This window comes from Corvus hawaiiensis, chromosome 19 (assembly GCF_020740725.1).
Source record: "Corvus hawaiiensis isolate bCorHaw1 chromosome 19, bCorHaw1.pri.cur, whole genome shotgun sequence".
NCBI lineage: Eukaryota > Metazoa > Chordata > Aves > Passeriformes > Corvidae > Corvus > Corvus hawaiiensis.
The window spans coordinates 7359392-7378997 of NC_063231.1; the positions used below are offsets into that span (position 1 = coordinate 7359392).

Below are 19606 nucleotides of genomic sequence, written 5' to 3' on the forward strand. Positions count from 1 at the left end.
ATTACACACTGGAAGGGAGGGGAGAGGGGAAAATGAGAAGAATAAAGAAAAAAAACAGGGGGCAACATCTGCACATCAAAGTGATGCTTAAAAAAATCCCCTTGTGTAATGAAGTTCCTCTTTCACTTCAGAACTAGTAAAATAGTATTTGTTCATGTCCAATTCTCTCCGTAAAAGGAAAATAAAGCATTTAAATACAATTTAACGACACAAAGTTAGAACAGAACTTTGTATCACTAACAGACTGAGGCTACGCTAGTCTCTTGCAGCTTACTATCACATGGATTGGGCTAAGAAACAGTTGTCCAGAGTTACTCAGGGTCAGGAAGGAAACCAGTATCCTAATACAGGAATACTTTTATTTAATTTAGAAGGAGACAGTACTTACAGAGGAACAGAAAATATCAAAGTGATAAATGCTGCCTTTTTTTTTTAAATATAACATACTATTAGAAACACCAGCTATAACTACAATAAAAGTCTATTGCTGCTCTCTTGGCTTGTGGGCAAAAAGAAAAAAAAAAAATCAAAGAGTCTCCTTATATGAATAATGCAGAAATGCAGATACTAAATGCCAAAAGCAGTAACATGCTCCAGAATCTTAAAGTCAAGACAGCTGAGGCACAAAATTCTTTATAGAAAAGATCAGAAATAACTAAAACCATCTCCTAATTAGTGTCTCAAATTAGAAGAATTGTTCCAGGTCAAGAACAAATTAAAACAAGAATAGAACTCGTTATGGCTCTGTTGCAATAACCTGGAAGGGATATCACAATGCAGGTCACTGACACCCGAGGGTGTATTATTTGACCACAGACTAATTTTAAGCTTCCAGGTACATTACAGCAGCACAGTATCTCCATTGTAAGTCTCAATAAAAGCTAAGGCATTAAAACTCTCCCTTGCTGGGAGATTCCAATCAGGAGATCAATGCCTTGACCGCAGAAAACTCCCCCCAGGGCCCTGACAAGGGGTCAGTTTTTCCTACACAACAAAATGGGATTTTCAGACCATGCATTAGTGTGGATGCATCCAGAAACATTCCTGGAAGCGGAGCTCTGGAAGACCTCAGTGTGTGGAAGCCAACTCAGGACCAGGCCTTATCTAAAGATTTTAAAATACCTATGATGAGATGACAGATGCTGGATGGTCCCAGCTGCTTTGCAGCAATATTGCCAGTCCACAGCCATAAAACCTCCCTGGAAGTACACGGAATATCCAATTAAGGTGACTCAGGCAGCTGTTTGGAGGCTGGGCTCTTCTGGCAAAGCTATAAAAGCCAAAAGCAATCTTCACCTCAGACCTCCACTTAATCAGTGGCAGGAGAGAACAAAAATATAACTCCGTATAGAGGACAGATGAATCACTCATTGAGATAAACTGGAATAGTCACAAGGCTTTTCTAGGGTTTGTTTGAGCTGCTTCATTTAAAAACCCAACAACTCACGCTTTTGGCTACTCATCCCCACAAATGTGCTCATTAACAACACAAGAACTCCACCCTTGGTGGTTAAAAAGGAAACCAAAGGGTCACTGTCTGCAGCAGAGGGAAGCTGTGCCACAGGATCCCAGGACTGGCTGCAGCTTCAGGAGTGATCCAAGAAAGTAACAGAGGGGTGAAGTGGCAAAGTTCATCAAGAGAGTGATGAAATGTACTCAAACCTCAAAATTCATCAGTTAAACTGATAACTTTTAATACTGAAAGGCCAAGGGCTAAATGTCAGATTAAATATAATATGCAAAATAACACGTGTGAGGAAAAACACAACCAAAAACCCCAAAGAACTGTAACTGTACGAAGCTAAGGGTTTTTAACTATTACTCCTCAGCAATTTTAACACAATCAAGGGGGCAGCAGTCTGAAATTAGAAACATTACCTGTTTCTCTTAAGAACGAAACAAAACAAGTATTTTGACACTAAATTTGTGTCAGCCCTTCCATACTCTGAGTACTTACATTTAGCACTTTTTGAGATGGGTTAAAATGAACTAAAAGACTTGCAAAAAGAACCAAGATAAAACAAAGTGTGGAATGGGTTTTGGACTGTATCAGACTCTCCCAATTTCCTTCTCAGAACAAAAAAACAACAAAGACAAGAAGACATTTGCAAATCAGTTCTTCCCATGAGAGGTACAAGGGAGATGTTTTCCTATTGTCTCTTGCAAGGGGAGGAGGAGAGAAGAGGAAAAGAGAAAAATCAGTAAAACTCCTAGGTAGCATGTTTCAAATGAAGAAAGTGACTTTATTCCACACAGTACATGTTTACATCATGAGGATTTCATGCTGTAATGTACAGATGGATTCAAAATGGGTTTAGAAAGATGCACAGAAAGCGTAGCCGTCAATACCCAGGCACAGCCTCCAGCGGAGCGAGTCACTCCAGCCTGACTGAAGGAAGCCAACCTTACACAAGGGGATGATGATGTCCAGGGCTAAATATCTGACCAATACAGTAAGCACTGCAAGGGTCCATCTAGCCCAGTCCAGAATGGCAAATATTCAGAGTACGCAGAAGAACAGAGGAACAATTGATGTGTAAAGAGTTTTCAGTTACTTTTATTTGTGAAAGCTGCATAATTCACTTCAGATGGGAACTGCTCCCAGAACATTGTGAAGAGTAGAATTTACTTCCACAGAAGTTTAAAGCATAATCCATTATAAAGGTACAACAAACTGAGTATTATTTGTGGCAACCAACAGTGAGTGAAACTTTCCTAATACAGGTAGCTGGCAGCACAGTACAAAGGCCATGTGAAAGGTCAGCTCAGGTCTGTCTGTGGGGGCTAAAAAACCTTGGCAAACTCAAGCACACCCCAGGAGTGTTACTTGATCCCTGCTATGAGGACATGAGAGTTAGTTTTCACCCATTTGAATGATGGCCTCTCCCTCCCATTTAGTAAATGGGAGTTTTGGGAACCATGAGTGAGGGAAAACAAGTGCTTTCAGAAGATTTTGATTAGGTACAAGACTTCTCAGTCTTGACTGCAATCCTGACCAAGAACAGCTAAATCCAGTTAGCATCAAAGCAAACTTAGAAGATTGCATAACATTATTTTCTTTGTGAGGACTTTAAACTAGGGAGCCCCAAAGGGTTCAGAAAAATGCCTTTGGGGGGTAGTTCAGCCACTTCCACAGAATTTCAACCTGCAGCACACGTGAATCACCCATGGATCATTTTCACTAGCTGACCAGCCTGTAGAGCAGCTCTTTTATCAACATATTGCCCTATGTTTAGTAACTTTAGCCTTTTTAGAAAGTTAAAAATAATATTTTCTTCTCAACAAACAAGCTTTAAGGGGAATTTATTACTCATCATGCAAATAGCATCAACAGTGCCTCTAATCTTACTGTGACATCATGCAGGTGTTTGTAATCCAAACAGAGACAGGTGGACTGAAACAGAAACTTTTCAAAGGAAAGAAAGCTCAACAGAGTTTATAGAAATGTTGAAAGCCTTTCTACTTAGGCCCTTCCTTTTTATGTTACCTAAAAAGAGCAAAGGTAACAGCTTGCAAGATTTCCAAACACAACAAGCTGTAATGGGAAGGGTGAAAGTCAAGAAATGTGGATCAACTACAATCACTCTGGTCATCTTTGTTTTTTGTGACTCTGCAGAGAAAGTTGTTAGTTTCAATCGGAATTTTTCTAGGTAGGAAGGTTGAACCGGATGAACTTAGGGGTCTTTTCCAACTTAGGCAACTCAGTGATTTTAGGGAGAGTCACAAGAGTCTTCAGTTGCCCATCCTAGCAGAGAGCAAGTGACATCTTAACCTTACATGCAATTTTCAGGGAAAAAAAATGAGGAATGTATGTCTTCTTAGTAAAGAGTAAGGAAGCGTCAAGATAGCTTGATGCTGGAAGAAAGTTTAACACCCTGGCACAGACAGTCAAAAGACAAATCCACAGAGTTTTTGACAAATTATAGTTTCAGGAGAGGTATGACAGAGGCATTAGTGCAAATGTATTTTAAGAAATAGGGACAGAAGTGAAGGCAAGGAAGAAGCAGAAGCAACTTCTGCTTCCTCCACTCCAGCGGTCAGCAGGGAGCTGAACTGCCAGCCCATGCTTGAGCACTTCCAGGGTTAAGGATACATCTTGTGTAAGTAGTCTTTGAGAACATGTAAACCATTATAGAAACAAAATTTAGCTGTGAAATATGTGCACAACAGGTTCCCCTGATACAGCCTGGACAAGGCAAATCTGTCAAGCTGATGTTCATGTCACCAAAATTCAAGCATTGTTCGAAGGCAAGGTTGGGAAATAGAACATTTTAAATGCCAAATTTCACCTTTAAAAGTGTTCACTGTCCTTGGCTGCCACTTTCTCCTCATTTTCCTCCTTGCATTTGGTTCCTTCCTTCTTCTGCAACTGTACAATGCACTTTGAACCCTTGTTTGCCTTCCCCCTCCCAAGAATTTCCCTGATTAGTTGTGCCCCAAAAAGTAATAAAGATTAGAGCAAAGACCTGAACTGCACAGGAGCTCAGGAAAATACCTCTAAAACAAAAGTGGCAGATTTTCCAGAGGTACTCACAAAAGGCACACTTCTGCAGCTTAAAATCCTATTTATTCTAGAACAAATCCGCTTAGACCAGGAACCTAAGCATAGCTCTTTCCAAGCAGACCACCATCTATTAACAGCAGTAAGTAAAAACCAGACCAAATGGTTAAAATATCATTTTCATATTTATGCTAAAGAAGTGTAAGTAACAAAAGAAGACTCAAAATTTGACTGTACATAAGGACTTACAATGGCAAAACCTACTCAAGCTCAGCAAGAGTTGCAAGAATTTAAGATTTTGTGCCAATTTCTCACAGACCAGAGGGCTGACCAGCTCATACTACAAGTCTTCAGCACTAGCAGAGCTGCTATGCTTAGTGGAACCTGCTGGCTCATACATAACTCATGAAGAATTCCCCCCTTTCCTCCCAAGGGAAACAATTTTGCATAAGAGCAGCACTTCCACCCCCCCCCCATCCCCCGTAAACCTGTAGAGTTTTAGTACAAGTTAGAGCAAGAAGTAGGTTGGCTCCACAGAGAAACCATGAATTCCAGAGACAAATTATTTAAATAAGAGGTTTTAGAGACTAACAGTATAATTACAGTTCAGCTGAAGAGGAAAAAAAAAAAAGCTTTCTGCTCTCTCTGCATGAGGTCCAGCTGCAGTGGAGCCAACAGGCAGCTCCCAACACGGCGTGCAGGCTGACACGAACTCATGCAAAGCAGTAAATCCAGCAGGTACAAACAGAATAATTCTACTCTGTTAAGTATTCTCTTCTTATATTTTATTTATAAAGGGCAGTAACATTTGAACATCACCATTCTAAATTAATTACTCTACAGAGGCTGACAATCTACTTCCTAGACAGAAATAGCTGTTCATAGCTTTTGCCTTATTCCAGTCACTCTTCTGACCTGCCACCACAGGATCAAAACCCAACTGATTTCATGAATCCCCAAGACCAAGACTAATTGTTTTTCACAACCTCCAACAGTTGGAGACAAAAGAATCCAAGATCAGGTACAGAAATTCAAGTGAACAATCACTCCTGAAGGGGATAAAAAGCTTCTTAAGCTCTTCAAGACACTTAAGACATTTTTAAAATGGGTTTCTAGTCAGTATCTATAGAAAAACACCATACTTCTCTTAAAGAGAGAAATACAGGCTGAGGAAAATTATGAACACAACCATTTAAAATGCAAATTTCAGATGCATCTAGTAACTAATCAGGAAGTATTGTAGAGTAGCATCTGGGATTCAGGAACATAATAAGTACCCTAAAAATAACTTTCATGAGCAGTTTTGGAGACTGTCAGTTCACTTTTTGCTCCATTAGAGCTCAGCTGTATAACCCCGTGTGTTTAGCACATGTCATCATGAAAAAACACATTCTTAAGTTTGTTAAACCAATTCTCACTTGAGTTGTCAGATGGTGGCACCAATCATGCATACAAGCCATGGGAACAAGTTCAGGCTCCACCACAGACATTCTGCTTCACATCTTCTGTTCCATTTGAACACCTACTCCTAGGAGGTGTTACAAGATGTCTTCAAAGCTGAAGGCATGTGCCACTCACACAGTGCTTTAAATACTCAGCAACAGGGCAGGAGTCTCAAAGTGACAAACAAGGACAAGCCCAAGGCTTGACAGATTGAAATGGACAATGCTGCTGGTCTGTCTAAAAAGATTTGGCTATTTGAGGGAAAGAAACAACTTTATCCAGCATTTCCCAATGTAGAAAATGAAAACAAACCCAAACCACCCCCAAAATCATAGGAAGTATTCTCCTATCCTATTTTCCCTCCCAAGGCCCAAAGCATCCAAAAAACACATTTATTTCCAAGTGTATATTAATTATTCCAGTCACTGGTGCTTGCCCAGCCTGGGAGATAACTTAACTGACACTGCAGGGCCAGCAAAGGAAATGAAGGAGCTGTGGGATAAAGCTGCAGATAAGAACTCGCGTATCAAACTGCTGCACTATCAGTCCCCTGATCTGCCTCGAAACGCAGAACACACAGAAGTCACCTACTCATTTGCATTTTGAATCTAACACAATTTTCAGAGAAAACTGGAAATGATAGAGATCAAAGGCAGCTTTCCCAGAAAAATGCTAAATGAAGCAAGTAAAAAATAAAACACTTGGACCTAGTGCCTCTGTTCACTAGTGCCCCAGTGAAACAGATAACTGCACAAATGCTCCATTTCTAAGCCTGTAAGACTGGGCACCAGAGAAAGAACAAACACATTCCCTTGATCACTTTCCTATTTAAATATTCCATTCCCAAGTCACAGCTTCATCTCCCTGGCTAGGACCCATCCCACTAGCACTGAAACAAGTGAGGGCAGGGGGAAGAAGGGAAGATAGCTTACCCTTTGCTACACCTTGTTAATTAAGAGTAGCTGCTCAGACATTAACTAACGCAGCAAAGTATTCATCCAGAGTCCTGTGTGAGTTTTGTAATTCACAGTGAATCCCACGGTGGGGTTATCATTACTCCAGCCACCTCGAGGTCAGCTTGGCTGTAGCTAGAGAATATCCAGTCCCTTCTCTTGGCCACACAGCGCAGACAAACCCACAGACCTGACAGACACCTCAGGTCTCACTGCTGCAACAACCCTCTGCTGTCAGAGGAATGTCCTGGAAAGGACATTCTGCAATTCAACACCACAGATCAGAAGAAAGGTGATGCCACAGAGACACACGGGAAAAACTCACACAAAACTCATCTCCACTAGGTCCCGTCTGCTGTCAAATCCTTTGCTGATGTCCACTATGTAAATGGCTTGAAATGTGCTTTTTTTGGGGAGGGGTGTGTGTGTGTGTGCAGGTGTGTTTATTGGATTTTTCAAGTTGTTTGTTGTTATGGTTCTAAAATTAGCTTTGATTCTTCAAACCTTTTAAAATGCATATAAATAGAATTATTAAAAATTCAGCAAAGGTTTTAATTCAGGGATAAACAGCAAGTATGGAAATCTGCCATCTTCAGTAAAATAACTTATAATACAACACTTCAGTCTCACAGCAATTCTGAAAATGTCCAAACATTATCTTTAGTAGTTCTTCTAGTTTAGATTTCTACTGTAAAATTAATCAAGTTTGGTACATTACAATCCCTTTTTGCTCAATTTGAGATTATAAGATTTATTTGCTCCAGTGTTGTTAGGGCACTAATGCCTAATTTTCTTTCATTTTCAAAAAATAGAATTAGTTTAGCCCAGCACTTTTTTCCCCTGAGGTTTAGGCTTTAGTTATTGATTTGGTATGTAGCCCCTGGCAATTTTAAAGCACAAAGGATTTTATCAAGGGGTCATATAGTTCATTGCTTATGTTAGGCTGAGCTCTACACAGAAAAACTGGATTCCTTATCTTCCCTTGCTTAGTTGGATCCTTATTAATTATAGAGACAAATCAAAAAAGTCTGAATATCACTACAAACAGGATCCCTCCTCCAGCAATTAGCAGGGCTCTGCACACAAACATGGAAATCTATGAACACACTCCTAATCCTTTATACATGCCACTAAAAATCATAATCCCTCTTTTCTTCCCTCAAGCTGTGATCAAGCTTTTACCGTTTTAATTTAAAACAATAAATTAAATCAAAGTTAGTTCATTAACACCCAGGATGTCCAAGAATAATAGGTTTTATCGATCTGAAGTTCTCAGACAATCCTTAATCACAGTAATTAACACAAGAGAAACATCACCGAACCAAAGAGGGGAGGCAGCATTTTTCTGTTGCCAGTAAATAAAAACAAAAGCACATCACGTAGGTTGCAGTTTGACGAGCAGGTTGAACAAAGCAGATAAATAACTTATCAAGCCAAAATGTGATTTGCTGCTATGCCTGTGCTAACACTTGCCTGTCACGCCCCGCATATCACAAGCTGGACCTCACAGAGAGGCTGTAACAGCTCCTCCATTAAACTGGCAAAGGCAGCAGAGCTTCAAATCAGCATCATCTCCCTGGTTATCATAGAATGCAACACATGCTAAGGCAGTGTCACAAAATCAGCCGAGCTGACCACTAGCTTTAATCAGTGTTTGTTCAACATTCAGAACTCCTGCAGCCTTCAGGTAGCTCACAGAAGTCACCTTTCTCAGCTTTCAGGGACAAGTTTAAATAATCATCACAAAAAGCTTCTAAATAAAAACAAAGATGTCATATTTAAGGAGGAATGTGTTTACTCCTTGCTTGCAAAGACCACTTTACACCTTCAGACTAGAATACTCCATATTTATGTCTCCTGCACAGAAATACTTTCAGCAACACAATCTTGGTCTAAGCAGGTCCAAGCTCTTCTACAAATACAGAACACACTTTGTGAAGGTTAGGTATTTCCTTCCCACACACTTCACCCTGATGCCCACAGAAGTTGGCTAATGGAACATAACACACCTTCAGATTACTTTCATACATAAGACGAACAATAATTGAGAAGTTTGCACTACAACCAGGCCTTGAACACTTTGGTAGATCAGAAGAATGCAGCCCCTTATAGAAGCATCTCTTTGTGACGTAGATCTCCAACTGCCAGGCTGCCAAATCAACTACATTTCAGATAATTGTACTTGATTTTATGTCTCTGTAATGTTCTGACAGTTTTGCCATCTTAGACTGCAATATTGATCACATATTGATGGCAATTATCATCTTAATTCAAGGCCACCAGCCAGAGAACATGACCTAAGCACACCTCTACAAATCAACCATCACACACAGCAGAGCTGCCACTCACAGCTAAGCCACAGAATAATGGAGCTTGGAAGGGCTCTGGAAGACACCCAATCCACCCTCCTGCTCAAAGCAAGTCTAATTAGACCAGAGCGCTCAGGGACTTGTCTGGGTATCTCCAAGGATGGGGATTCCACAACTTTTCTAGGCAACCTGTTTTAATATTTGACCTATTTCACTATAAAGCACATAGTGCTTGCAATTTGGCTGAATCATTAATTCAGAAAATTCTCACATATTAAAATCATCAAGACCACAGTGAGTCCATCCCCTTACAACAGATGGGAAATGATGGAGGAGTGTGTAAGGAAAGGAAAGGAAGGATGAATGAGAAGACAGTTTCACCCAAACCAGGAATATTGGCACGTCTCTTCAGCAAGCCATGAATTTCTGTTCTCTAGCACAGACATCACAACATAACCAATGCAGGTGAGGTCACAGACAAGGGAGGGGAAACAGCAGAAGGGAGACAGTGGTCCCCTTATTTATCATATTCCTGCCTCTATTTGAAACTGTTCCACTTGCATCCTGACACAGAAAAATGGTTTTCATGCAGGAACTGAAAATGCCACCTCAGCATCAACTGTTTGCAAACACTCAATCCTCTTAAGGGCTGACAAAGAAAATAAGTGTGGTGACAAAAACTCATGTGGACAGAACCTGTGGCGACTGTCAAGTGTGTGATCAGAATGTGAAAAATAATCTTGATTTTGCTGAACAAAACTGTGAAGTGATCAAAATCCTATCAAGGAAATCCTTTTTTTAGCACATAAGGAAGCTGGTTTGTGCATCACACAAAAGCGAACACCTCAAAATTCAAGATGATGGCCTTCTACTTAAAACATCACCTGAACAATTTGAGTCATAAAAACAATCTTTAAGCGCCCCTGAATTAATTATGCTGACATCTACTGGGAACAGGAACTTATTCACTTCTTCAGAATAACACTTTCCAGCTATGCCCCAACCCTATGACAGAAGGAGAAAGAGGAAATGGAGCAGTGGTTTTCTAGTTTAAAAACAAAATAATTCTAACATTTAAGATATTAGTTAACATGTTTTTGCTTCTGCATTAACCACACAGAAACAGTTCTCAGAACACTGTGGCATTAACTTTACACTTCTGATTAGATTTAGGAGTAGAGAAAAGCAATTACAATGCAATGACAAAGAATGGTGATTTTTCTTCTCTTTTCTCCTCCTGGTTCCTGCCAAACCGTCAGCAAGTATTAGCACACTTTAGATCTGGGTATTTTCCACTTAGCATGAAGGCATATAGTTTTGGGGGACATAAAACTTGAATAACAAACACAGAGGCTGAATTTAACTCCTCCCAACTTCAATATATACAGCAAATGAAAGGGGTGAAGACTGTAAAGGCGTCAGGACAACTGTCAACTATTCCAAGTGAAAAAACAGTAAATCAAGATTTCAAGTAGGAATCCCTCAGCTTCCTTATTTTACTTTTTTATGTAACAGGACAGGCCATCTTCACCCCTCCCAGCAGGACCCCTGTCACCAACAAGCTCCTGTGAAGCAACAGGAAAAGCACGGAGCTCGAGAGCTGCAGCACTGTCAGAAGACACAGAAGGAAGCAGCAATCTTGCCTTTCTTAGGAAAAGGCTCAGCAAGTAGTATTTAGAGTACCTGAAGTTTAGAGAAAGCTGCCAGTGAGCATCTCCTGAGTGGCAGTACCACACATTGCTACAGAGCCACTGGACAGAAGGGTAAGGGACCCACTGTACTGCCAGGGTTACAGAAATCATAGAAGCAGCTTTTACCACCTAGTGCCCACAAAAAAAAAAAAAAAAAAAAAAAAAAAAAGGCCAAGCACTTTTCCTCTTCACTCAGCTGTTTTACAATTGCAAGCCAAAGGTCAACTATCTTCACTCACTTTTGGAAACCAGCCACAAGATTACTAACAACCAGCTTAATGGCTCCAGTTCAAGTGCTATTCAATCAGGTCCTGAATCTGTGGGTAGGCAGCAGTAATGGCACATGACATCATAGGCAAGTTATCTGCTGAGGTCAGAGCAGCCAGACTGGGCATCTCTGCCTTCTCTCCCCACAGGGAGAAACATGGACTTCCAAGGACTGGGAATTCAACTGTTAGAGATTTTGTTCTTGCCTTGTGTGACACATTTTGTGCTACAAATCAATCCTCTGCCATCCTCAAATGGCCATCAGGCTGATGTGGTTCTCTGGAGTGCATTAACACAGGTGTCTCACAGCCAAAAGGCTTCACCACACATGAAGTGACACATGGCCCTCAGCCAGGGACACTAAAGAGCGCAGGCTGCAGGTGCATTCAACGTGTTACAAGTTTATTCCTCTTTCCAACTCCTTTGAGGGCAGGAGGACTGACCTGGTTAATGAGAGACATCACAGGGGGCACATGACTGGGATACCCTGAGATTTCACAGTCATGAGCACAGCTTTAACAAACAGACCTGGCATTTCTGGTGGAAATTAATTTCCACAACCTCAAACACATTCGAAGTGAAAGATTTTTCAAAGCAACAAAGTGCCACAGAAGTTTGTCAGTTTGGGTAAATTAGAACAGTTCTAACTCGTTTGCATTTATTTGCTGAAATGAACCAGCTTTACACAGTGAATCTCACCATGGAATCTCACCATGCTGCACAGAACTCAGCTCAAATATGTGCTGAAGGATTCCTGAAACTCCTGATGCTTCCACTGACTTTAGCGATAATCTTGAGCAATTTACCATTTCTATGGCTTGGTTTATACATCAGTGAAGTAAACATGTGAAATTTGTGAGCATTTTCATATGAATATGAGCTGAAAAGAAAGGAAATACAGATTGAAGAACTGTTCATAAATGCTTTGAGGAAGTGTTCAGCCTAGGTTTTGGGTAAAGTAGGAAAATCCCTCTTTGTATTCTAGGAAAAATATAATTATTAATGTAGTGTAACAGCATACATACCACCATGTTTCTATTTGTGTGACAAAATTTTTATCTATGGGATGACATCAAGTAGGTAGGACTCAACATCTTACTATCAGACACTGTGCACAGATGTAAGACTTTTAACACAGACTAAACTTTAAAAACACTTTAAAAAGTTATTTTTCCTTTACTTCTTAGAGAAGAACATATTTTTAAACAAATGCAAATTTTGCTGTATTTTTTAATGTACTTAAGCAAACTTCTACCCCAAACTAAATGAAAATAGCTGAGAATACACTTTACAATAAACTATATTTCATTATACTTAATTTTTCCTTCCTGTTCAGCATTTTCTACAAGCTGACTTCAGCTATGCTCTACTTCAACAACACTATAAAAGTTGAGGCAGCTAGTAGTAGCCCAAAATAGAAGAATACAGCTCAGGTTAAAAAAAAAAATAAATGCAAGGTTATCACAAAAAGTTTCCAAAATTCTGACAGTCTCAAACATTTAAAAATAGCCCAAGGAAATATCCTGGTAATTTACACACACAGTGGCACTGAAATGTACAGGTCTAACAGGAGTGTTTAGGCCAGTTATGAGCCAGGGATGTGTAGAACATACACAGATGCAATCATTTTATAAATTAAGATCTCAAAGCATCATATGCTTTTGCAACCTTTATCTGTTGATGGCATCACACTTTTAACAAAGCCACAGTTGAAATATCAGCTATAAAAGACACATATTAGGTTTACATGTAAAGGTTATATTTTTCAGCTCATTTTAAAATAGTAGTTAAAATCAAGCCCTTCCCTGGCAAAAATGTTGAGCAGATGAGTAATCCCACTGAGGTCTGCAGGACTTGATTTGTCAGCATACACACAGTTACAGCCTTATATCTGCAGAAAAGGCATTTCTCAAAAGTGCTTCTACTCCAAGCATTTTAGAAAAAAAGCAGCTTAAAAATACCTTAACACCAAAAATATCACACTAGGAAGGTAAAGACCACCTTTATGGGGAAATACTCTGAATGAATTCCATTAAATCATTTTGCAATATGGCTCTTATTACTTGGAAGCAACAAAGCTCTGAGCTACACTTCACCAAGGCCAAATCACTAAGGATTTTTGTATTTTACTCCCCCTCCCCCCCCCCAAAAAAAAAAAAAAAATTTGGGCTTGTTCTGTGTGTCCAGTTTTATTACAGTTGTAGAAATTCAGCTGTTTTTTTAAATTCCTGTAATATAGCCAAGACGAAGCCTAAAAAGCCTTTGATATACTGAAAGAACTATAGACCAAAATTCCTCTAACGCACTCCAGCATTCACTTACATCTGCACAGATCCATTATATATTCAGCCACAAGCTTATCACTTGAGTTCATCAGGACTGAAGATAAAACTCAGCTTCAATATTTGACAGCCTGATGCTAAAAGATTATCTACTGAGAAATAATCCAATCACTGTTCTTTGATATTAGAATCTTTGGCAGGAGGCAAAGAAAAGGAATACCAAATTGATCTTGATTACTTTATGGGGCTTCCTCTCATAATCTCTACACTGAATTCCCCTTTATCTTGTACTTCTGCTTATTTGCTGCCGTGTTTATGACTAAGTTTTCAAATATTCCAGTCTCAGAAGAGAGAATTGAGAGACTTTGGGATGGATGCTTAATACTGAAACAAAACAGCCTCTCCTGCTCTCAGAGAGGTGTGACTGGGGTTTAGGAGATCTTGAGGCTCCCTATTAAATGGAGATAACGTTCTCTGGGGACCCAAAAGAGGGTCAGGTCAGACGGACAGGAAGAGACTCACCGAGAAACTGAACAGCCCAGGGGTAAAGAGGGAACTCCCGAGCCCGACCCCTCTACTTACCTTAAGGATATCCCCCCGTTTGAAGCTCAGCTCGTCATCCGCGGTGGCTTTGAAGTCGTACTTGGCGATGGCTTCCATGCTGGGGCTGCCGCGCCCGGCGGTGCGGGCGGTGGGCAGGAAGCGCTCCCCGAAGCCTCCGCTCCTCCCGCAGCGGCTCCCGGCTCCGTGCGAGACGCCGGCCCCGTCTCTCACATACAGGGAGGCCGGGGGACGATCCGCCCTAGGGGAGGGGGAGGAGAGGGAGGAGGAGGAAGAGACGGGCCATTAGGGGAAGTGGCACGGATCGATGGCCGGGGCCGCGCCCAGCGCCGCTCCCTCCGCCCGGCGCGGCGCGGCCGCCGCTTCCTCCCGCCGCCGCTCGCCCGGGCCCGGCTCGCCCGAGTGACGCGTCCCGCGGCCAATGACCGCCCCCGCACTCCCGGGGGCGGGAGCGGGAGCGGCACCGCGCCGCCACCGGCCCGCCGGGAGCCACCGCCGGCCCTCGCCCCGGGGCTCGCAGCGTCCCGCTGCCCGCGGCGGAGCCCTGCCGGGCGGGCCCTCCCTGCTCCCGCCTCTCCCGGGAATCTCTCCCGCTCCTCGCACCGGTAATTACAGCGATGTAGCGGGGGGAGGACGTGGCCAGCCGGCCCCCCGAGGGCCCGGGGAGAGAGCCCCGGGCTCGGCACCACGGGACCGGCACAGCCCGCCATAGGGGACACGCTCCGCTCCCCACCGGCTGCCCTGGGAAAGACCCGTCTGGAGATGCTCGCACCGATGGTTTGGGTTCTGCCATTCAGGCAGCTCATGTCGATTTAAATACAAGCTAGACAAAGCAGAGAGTGCTGCTGAGTTTTTGGAATTGAAATGCCTATCAAAAAGTGTCCTCAAATAATATGAGACAGAAACAAAAGTTTGGGCTGACTCTAAGTAAAAGCAACCATCCTGAAATTCCAGTGCTTTGAGCAGCAGAACACGTTAAAAAATCTTTGTAATTCAGTGCGACAGTCAGCAAGTTTGTGCCTCTTATGGGCTCAGAAAAGACATTAAATCAAACCTGGCAAGTCATATAATACACACTGAAACCACTGAAAAGGCTTAAATCTTGCTCTCAGGCTTGAATAGGAATGATTTACTATAACTCCAGCTACACTTGATAGCAGAGCAGCTAAATAATCAGAAAAACCACCAAAACACAAATAAGACAATCTGTAAGTTAAAACCCACCATGAATACCCCCTTGAAGAGCTAACAGAGAGCTGGCACTTGTCAATGACAATTCAAGACAGAAGAGATCTGACAAACACTGGTGAACCCACGCACCTGCTAATTCAGGCTCTGTAGTTGTGGCCCAGAAAGCCCTGCTGCATGCAAAGGCAGCAGATGGCAACAGCAATTTCTCATTTCAGAGAAAAACCTGCCTTACATAAATGCAGTTCAGCAATTAACATGCTTGTATTCCATGAGCCCCATGTTTGCCCAACCTTCAGCTCCCTGTAGAGAATAATGAAGCTTGAGGCAAACACCAGAACCGAGATTCTATCACATGAATCTGGCAGAATGAGAAGAGCTATTTACAGGATTTACCTTGATCAAAAAAAAAGGCCAGCTTAGCAGGGTCCCCACATGGACAGAGCTTGGGGATTTCTCTGGTCCTCCTACACAGCGCTACTGAAACGTCAGCAAGGCTGAAAACAGTCACCTGCCACAAAGATCCCAACAGAACAATCTCCCTGTACTGCCATGACTGATGGAAATAAATGTACTGGATCCAAGCTTCGACCAACACACATAATTAAATCCGTAAAGTGGATCATCGTAACTACATTTTGGTCATTCTGAAAGACTTTAGTCTCAAGGCTGACGAAAAAGCTTCCTTCTGATGTGAGTCTTCCACATCATACCAGCACACTCATCCAAACAACAACAATAGCTTCCCTTCACCAGAAGTATTTTCTCTTTGCTGCTTCTATTGTGTTGTGTTCACTATCTCCTCACCTTTCCAACCTGGCCTCTTGGGGTTTGTCAACTGATGGTACTGATAATTTTCTGCTATTATAGCACCATTAAAGGGTAACATGACTGACAGTGTACGAAGCAATGAAAAATGCAAACTGCTCAACGCTTGTTGTCTACCTGTCCCGTATCTTTCATGGTAAACATCATATATTTCCCATCCTTCTTACTGGCAGCAGTCTTTGGGTATTTCTAACACCACACCACATGTGAAGATGTGATTATATGGGCACACAACAGCTTGAAAACCTGAAGTTCCAAACCTAAGAATATAACACCAAGTTGCACAACTTAAATACACTAAAGGCTTGAGACACATTTAAAGAAAGAAACTACTTCAACTGGTGAATGTTCCTTTTTTGGGGGCACAAAAGTATTGCTACCCAGTACTGCATTACCAGCTATGAATTTATTTTTTTAACTGAAGATGTTAATACACAACTTTCTTAGAGAAACCGATGCAGCATTTCCAAGAACTATACTGGTATTTCCCTGAGCTTAGTAACAGCACAATGTCGGGAAATTTTCCAGCAGAATTCAAGATGAAAGAGATTCATCACGCAATACTCTTTAAACATGCATTAGTATTACTACCACCATCAGATATATTGTCAACATACAAAGGAGTGATGTTTCCAGGTAACAATGTTAACAGCAGCTGCACTGTAGAACAAAACTTTAACCTTCCTGACTTTAGGCAAAACTGTAGTTGAAGTTTAGGCACTGAAGTTACACCTGAAACAGAGAAAAGCTTTGAAAATACTAAACCAAGATACTCATGCAGCAAATGTTAGGAAAGGTGAAGTCAAGGCATAATTCCCTTCCAGTGTCTTAAGGAAGCATTTGCTATTTACAGTCTTATTTAATAAGTTCTTACAGACATTCAGCCATGTAGTTATTAAAATATTAACAAATCAACTGCGTGCAGGGAGGGGGAAAAAAGCATAGCTGTATCTGCTTCAGGCAGAGAGCAGTGCAACAGGACACGTTACTGTAGCGAACCCAGTCCACAGACTGCAAATGGAGTAAGAGAGGTATAAACGAGTAACAGTCAATATATGAATACAATGATTACATGCTACAAAACTTACCTTGCTAGAGAAATGACTAAGGTTTCTCAAAATATCAATGTCTCTCACCTTACTGTGACTTGGAGTAAGACTTCCTTTGCTCTTAAAAGTACTGGGAGGGGGGAGAGGAAGAAAAGGCAGCAGATGCAGCCAACAGTAAATGCTCATTAGCAGGAGTGCTGCAGTTCAGGAGGGAATAAAAGTAATTATAAATACAAACCTCCCTGTTGTGGCCAACAGGAAACAATTCTCATGTTCACTTCAACAGATATTTCAAAAAGCACACAGGCAAAGGTGGGCTTTTTACATTACTCTTAGAAACAGCGCCGTTTTTAAACAATAGAGAGCTTTCTCATTGTTCTCTTTTCACTGTTTTACTACTCTTCTGGAAAGTGATACAGGCAGGAATACAACAACAGACAGTTTAGAAAAGCCAAAGAGAGGCAAGATAGAAGATAGATTCATTGGGAGATTTTGGAAAGAATCGGATCCTAAACTTCATCAGCTGTTTTAGGACAAAACATTACTGAGGGTGGTGGAAAGAAAAATGTGTGCATACATCATCTGGAAGACATGCAGAAATGGAGTGTCAGGCTCTAGACAAAAGAACAGAAAGTAAAAATTATAGGGGCAGAACACTAATTCAAATTAGCCATATAAGGAAGTATAACATAATAAAGGAACAAAGTAAAATTGAAATTAAATTATCAACATATAAACCCCAGAACATTCAGGATCACAAATGATCCCCATGATCTACCAGCTTAAAATGATTCAACTTCCTTCAGCGCCAGACTCAAGATATCACTTACAAAACTAAGCTACAGCACAAAGCACAGATAATACTTATCAGATCAAAACATTTTATCAGGTAACAGAAAACTTCACCTCTGCCAGAATTTATTTACTGGCAATTCTTTTTCTTTTTCTTAAACCGTCTAAAACTGCTTTAAATGTTACAAGCTTGGCCGGTATTATGAAATACTCAAAACACTGCATGACAATCAACGTAACAGATGATAGCAACTGAAAGGTCTTTTTTGGCACAAGTTCTCAATATCCAAAGTTTGCACAGAAACGGTTTACAAACAACACCGTGTTTGAAAATTGATTAACCATCTGTGGTCCTTCAGATTTTGTCCCTTGGCCCCAGGTATTTAATAATTTTTGAAACAAAGAATTAACTTCCCTAAGCACTGTATCTGTGAATTGCTCTTGCAGTTATTAACTGTGCTACAGAATAGTTTGCACTGTAGGTTATAAAAGAGGTGTCTGAGTCAGATGTTGTGGGAGTTAACAAGGCTGCATCCTTGTCTTCTACAGATTATTTGAAACTACGTTGGCAAGTCAAACCTTATCCCACAAAACCAGCACTAGATCTCAAGCAGGAAGTTCAGAAGAGAAGGAAAAGGACAAGAGAAAACCGTCCTTCTCCATCATTGAAACTCACGTTTGAAGCACGACCCCAAAGGTGTTTGGAGACAGTGCGGTAGGGATGTTATCCTGCCTACAGGGTACTCGCAGCCTTTTAACCTCTGGAAGCGACCTGAAGTTATGGAACTCTTTTTGAGGAACACAAAAGATAAACCCCAAGAGCCACTACTAGCCAGCACTCCCTAGCCATGGAGCAGAGGGGAAAGTGACCCCCGCCCGGTGCTCCCCAGCACGGAGGGCTGTACGTGAGCCGGCAATCTCGCCGAGCAGATGACGCCTCTACAGCCAGAGCTTATTTCAACCACCCCCCCCCCCACCGCCAGAGCCCGCATCCCCTCCACCCCCCGCGCCCCGGGCAGGCCTGGGCCCGGTGGGATACGGGGCCAGCACCGAGGCGAGTCCTGCGGAACGCACCGGGGAGAGCGGAGCACCACGGGGCCCAGGCCGCGGCACCGGGGACTCAGCGTGTGAGGCCCCCCCCCCGTCCCCGCCCCGGCACGGCCCGCGGTGGGCGGGGGCTGACGGTGGTCGGCGGCCCTCCACACGCCCGGACTCACCGCGCAGCGCTGGGCGCTCCCGCCGCCTGCCCGGCCCCGCGCGGCCCGGCCCGGCCGCCGCTCCAGCGCCGCCTCAGCCGCCGCTCCGGCCCCGGCCCGGCCCCCCGCCCGCCGCGCCGCCGGTGCCGCCGCAACTCTCGCGAGAGCCGCCCTGTCAGCGCCCTCCGCGGGAGCGGCGCCTGCGCGCTCCCCTCCCCGTCCGGAGCGCGGGCACGCCCCGCGCATGCGCAGTGCCCGATCGACCTGCCCTGCCCCAGCCCCGGCCCCGGCCCCGGCCCCGGGCAGCCGCCCCGGGAGCGCACCGGGAACCGCGGGGCTCGTGTAGGAGCGAGCGGGGAGCGGGAGGGGAGAGGCAGCATCCGAGCAGCGCAGCAGCACGGGCCGGGCGGCATACCTGAAAGGAGGGTGTAGCCAGGCGGGGGTTGGGGTCTTCCAGGCAACTAGGGATAGGACAAGAGGACCAATGAAGCTGCGCCAGGGGAGGTTCTGGCTGTACATCAGGAAGAATTTTTCCGCTGAAGTGGT

The 19606-nt window shown here is 42.9% G+C and overlaps 1 protein-coding gene across 1 annotated transcript in view; it reads right to left on the reverse strand.

Moving 5' to 3' along the window:
* Positions 1-19135, reverse strand: part of GRB2 (growth factor receptor bound protein 2) — a 50380-nt gene extending 31245 nt beyond the window's left edge. Inside the window, exons 1-2 of the mRNA XM_048323559.1 lie at positions 19082-19135; positions 14029-14248 (exon numbers count right to left, since the gene is read on the reverse strand). Of these exons, the coding sequence (XP_048179516.1) occupies positions 14029-14106 (78 nt within the window). The 5' untranslated portion in view covers positions 14107-14248; positions 19082-19135. The remainder of the gene's footprint in view (positions 1-14028; positions 14249-19081) is intronic.
* Between the last annotated feature and the right edge of the window lie 471 nt (positions 19136-19606).